The 3,295-nt window shown below is 40.1% G+C and overlaps 1 protein-coding gene across 1 annotated transcript; it reads left to right on the forward strand.

Moving 5' to 3' along the window:
* Positions 1-1,582: 1,582 nt before the first annotated feature.
* Positions 1,583-2,555, forward strand: LOC103523718. Its single transcript, XM_008488737.2, has one exon. The coding sequence runs from the start codon at positions 1,626-1,628 to the stop codon at positions 2,496-2,498; it is 873 nt and encodes a 290-aa protein (XP_008486959.1). The 5' UTR covers positions 1,583-1,625; the 3' UTR covers positions 2,499-2,555.
* The last annotated feature ends 740 nt before the right edge of the window (positions 2,556-3,295 follow it).

Genomic DNA, 3,295 nt, shown 5'->3' on the forward strand with positions numbered 1-3,295 from the left:
AAAAAAAAAAAGTCAAAAGGCTTAAAGGCTAAAAGAATAAAAGACTTTCTTATCAACACAAACGAATAACGATAAAAAAAAATTATCAAAGAAAAAAGATAAAAAGTCACTTTCTTTCGCTAAACGAACAAATAAAATAAACTTCTGAAACTAGATTCGAGCGGTGAAAAGTTATGACAAATTACATGGTCATGTTAGCCGAACTTTTGAAACTAAGACTTTAACGTCCGGTAGTACTCAAAGGAACTTCCTAAAGGTCTCTTTTACTTCGTAGTCACCATGGCTATGTGTTCTTTCTCCTCTCTTAACATAATTGTTCACGATTCTTTTGGCTTAAAGACAGAGGACTAGATCTAGACAATTTTTTACCCTAGGGGACTTTTAAAATCTTATCCATCAGTTGTACGTTTTAATGGACCCACACTCAACTGTTTCGGTACTCGAGTAAATGTGGGTGTAAAACGTTTATCACATATTGATCTTTCACCCTATAAAGATAAACTTGTTGTGAGTTTAGCTACGGTCAAGAGTTTGTTTACAGATGAATTCACAAAACACCAACCACTGAGACGGTAGAACTTCAACAGTTGTCCTCGGGGAAATTGTCTGTGTAATAACAATCTATACAACTAACAGAACCATAAGAAGTTACAGGTCGCCTATCGAATTATAGGACGAAATTACATCGAATGAAAGACTATGTGTTTTACCCCATGAGCCCTTGACCTGGGCGAGGTATGGAATTAGTTTAAATACATTCAAGTTAGTTTAGTTTAGTTAAATAAAACATGTATAATGGATGCGGATTAAGCTTAACGATAGACAAAACGGACGAACAAGTTTGTAGGTGATGGACTTGGTGAGTCAGTTCGGATACTTTTGGGACTGTGCCGTCAGGCACTTCTCAAGTTTTATTCCTTAAAAAAAAAAAAAAATCCCAAAAAAAGAAAACAAACACAAAAAAATCATCCGTTAGGACATCTTATGAGAGAATTTCCTATCATTAAATTAGTAGGGTGAATTGATGGGAGAAATGTCTTAACGGAGGTTGGTGAAATGCAATTTTCAACTTTAATTCCCCATCAGTGCTTAATGATTCAATTAAGGCTTGATTGAAGTTTGGTGAAATCGGCTATGAATGACTTAAACAGTCCCTACTCAAAATACCCAGTCCCAGTCCCAAAACGCCAAAACTCCCAATCCTAAGATTTGAATTTGTAGCGGATTTTCAGTACCGTCCAAACAGGACTTAACAGTTTCGATGTATCGATATGTAAATTAATCGATTTTTGTGGTTTACGGTCAGAACTTTTCCAAAATGGAGATCAGAAAGTTTTTCCCTCATGTCGCCTAGACAATTTTCCAGTAGTTTTTCTTATTTTCCCACCTTGTGGATGTGCTTTCAACTACAATAAAGACTACCTTGTTTCATTGAATATCAAGTGTTTTCTATCTAGTTAGTTACTACTCAAATTGTAGGGTGTTTTCCCTCGGAAAATCACAGCAACCACCTACAACTGGTGACCCCGACGCCTGAAATTGATAGCGTGCCCACCTAAAATAGACATCGCCCGGCGACGTTTTCCTATTTGTTTCTCGACATACTTACTCTATTCCATCTCATCATGTTAAATTCAGACGGAGAAGAGAAGAAGAAAACTCTACCTGCAGAGTCAACTAACCCACCTGCTGCTGCTAGTGATGCATCAGTTTGTCATGTCAGTATTAATATTCCAAAGTTTTACAAACCAGACCCGGAAATGTTCTTCCTGAATATCGAATCGCAATTTGCTTTGGCCAAGATCACATCAGACCACACAAGGTATGTACACCTCACAGCCAAATTAGAACCCGAAATATTGGCAGAGGTTTCCGATGTGATAAGGAACCCGGAAACGCAAACATATATCAAGCTAAAAGAAGCAATAATCAAAAGGTTTGGCCAGACGGACGAGGATCGCCTCAATCGCCTCTTAGGCTCCATGGATTTGGGCGACAAACAACCCTCACAATTACTGAGGGAAATCCAAAAACTAGCACCAGATGTGCCTACCAAAATAGTCCGTGGCCTATGGCTTAAAAAACTTCCTGGTCATGTCCAACAAATATTGCAGGCGGTATCACATGTTGACTTATCTCAGCAAGCTGAAATCGCAGACAAGGTAGTGTCTGTACAGACATCTTCAATAGCTGCTGTTAGGCCTGAGGTTAATCCTCCCCCTCCAAGCAACTTGGCTGATCTTTCTCAGGATATTAAAACTCTAACTAAAACTATGACCGAGTTCATAAATACTTTCAGAGCTAGTTCCTCCCGCTCCAGATCTCCAGCAAGGTCACTTCCATATCGTTCTCACTCACGTGAATCAGGAAGCCAGGACCGGAAGTACTGTTACTTACACTACAAGTTTGGCAAAGATGCTCGATTTTGTCGCAATCCATTGATGTGTCAATTCCCACAGTCCAACCCGGGAAACGAGTCCCCCTCCTCACACCAGTAGCGGCAGTTGAGGAAGGAGGATCATGCCGCTTACAAGTAACTGATATGAAAACAGGTATGTCATTCCTAATTGACACAGGGGCATGTATGAGTCTTCTTCCCCCTCGTCTCATAGACAAATCTCATATTCAACCACTCGTGTTGTTTGCAGCCAATAACACACAGATAAAGACATATGGTAAACGGTTACTGTATGTTGACCTTAGGCTCAGAAGACAATTTCCTTTTGTGTTTACCATAGCAGATGTTACCAAACCTATTCTGGGAGCAGATTTCCTCCAAGAATTTGGTCTCGTGGTTGATGTTAAAAATAGATGTCTTATTGATCCACTTACCAGGTGCACTTCCTCGGGGACTACAATTGCTTCTGTTGAACACCCTATCAATGTTACCTCAATTGAACCAAATATACCTCAAGCAGTCAGTGAATTGATCAGCAAATACCGAGTATCTCCTAGGAATGATACCCACATGGATAATTCTACTGCCAAGGTAACAAATGTCCAACATTTTATTCCAACACAAGGCCCCCCTTGTCATGCTAGACCAAGGCGTTTGCCTCCTCACAAGTTACAAGCTGCAAGAGCTGAATTTGAGTTTATGATGCAAAAAGGAATATGTCGCCCCTCTAATAGCCCCTGGGCAAGTCCCCTACACATGGTCCCCAAAAAATCAGGAGACTGGAGACCTTGTGGGGATTATAGGCGTTTGAATTCTCAGACGATACCAGACCGGTATCCAATACCGAATATACAGGACTGTTCCTTGAATTTGAATGGCTCTACTACTTTCTCAACT

This window comes from Diaphorina citri, unplaced genomic scaffold, assembly GCF_000475195.1.
Source record: "Diaphorina citri unplaced genomic scaffold, Diaci psyllid genome assembly version 1.1 scaffold35501, whole genome shotgun sequence".
NCBI classification, from domain to species: Eukaryota; Metazoa; Arthropoda; class Insecta; order Hemiptera; family Psyllidae; genus Diaphorina; species Diaphorina citri.

What these genes read in the sequence shown, in the direction of transcription:
- LOC103523718 (XM_008488737.2), top strand. Translation starts at nt 1,626, where the DNA reads ATGTTAAATTCAGACGGAGAAGAGAAGAAGAAAACTCTACCTGCAGAG.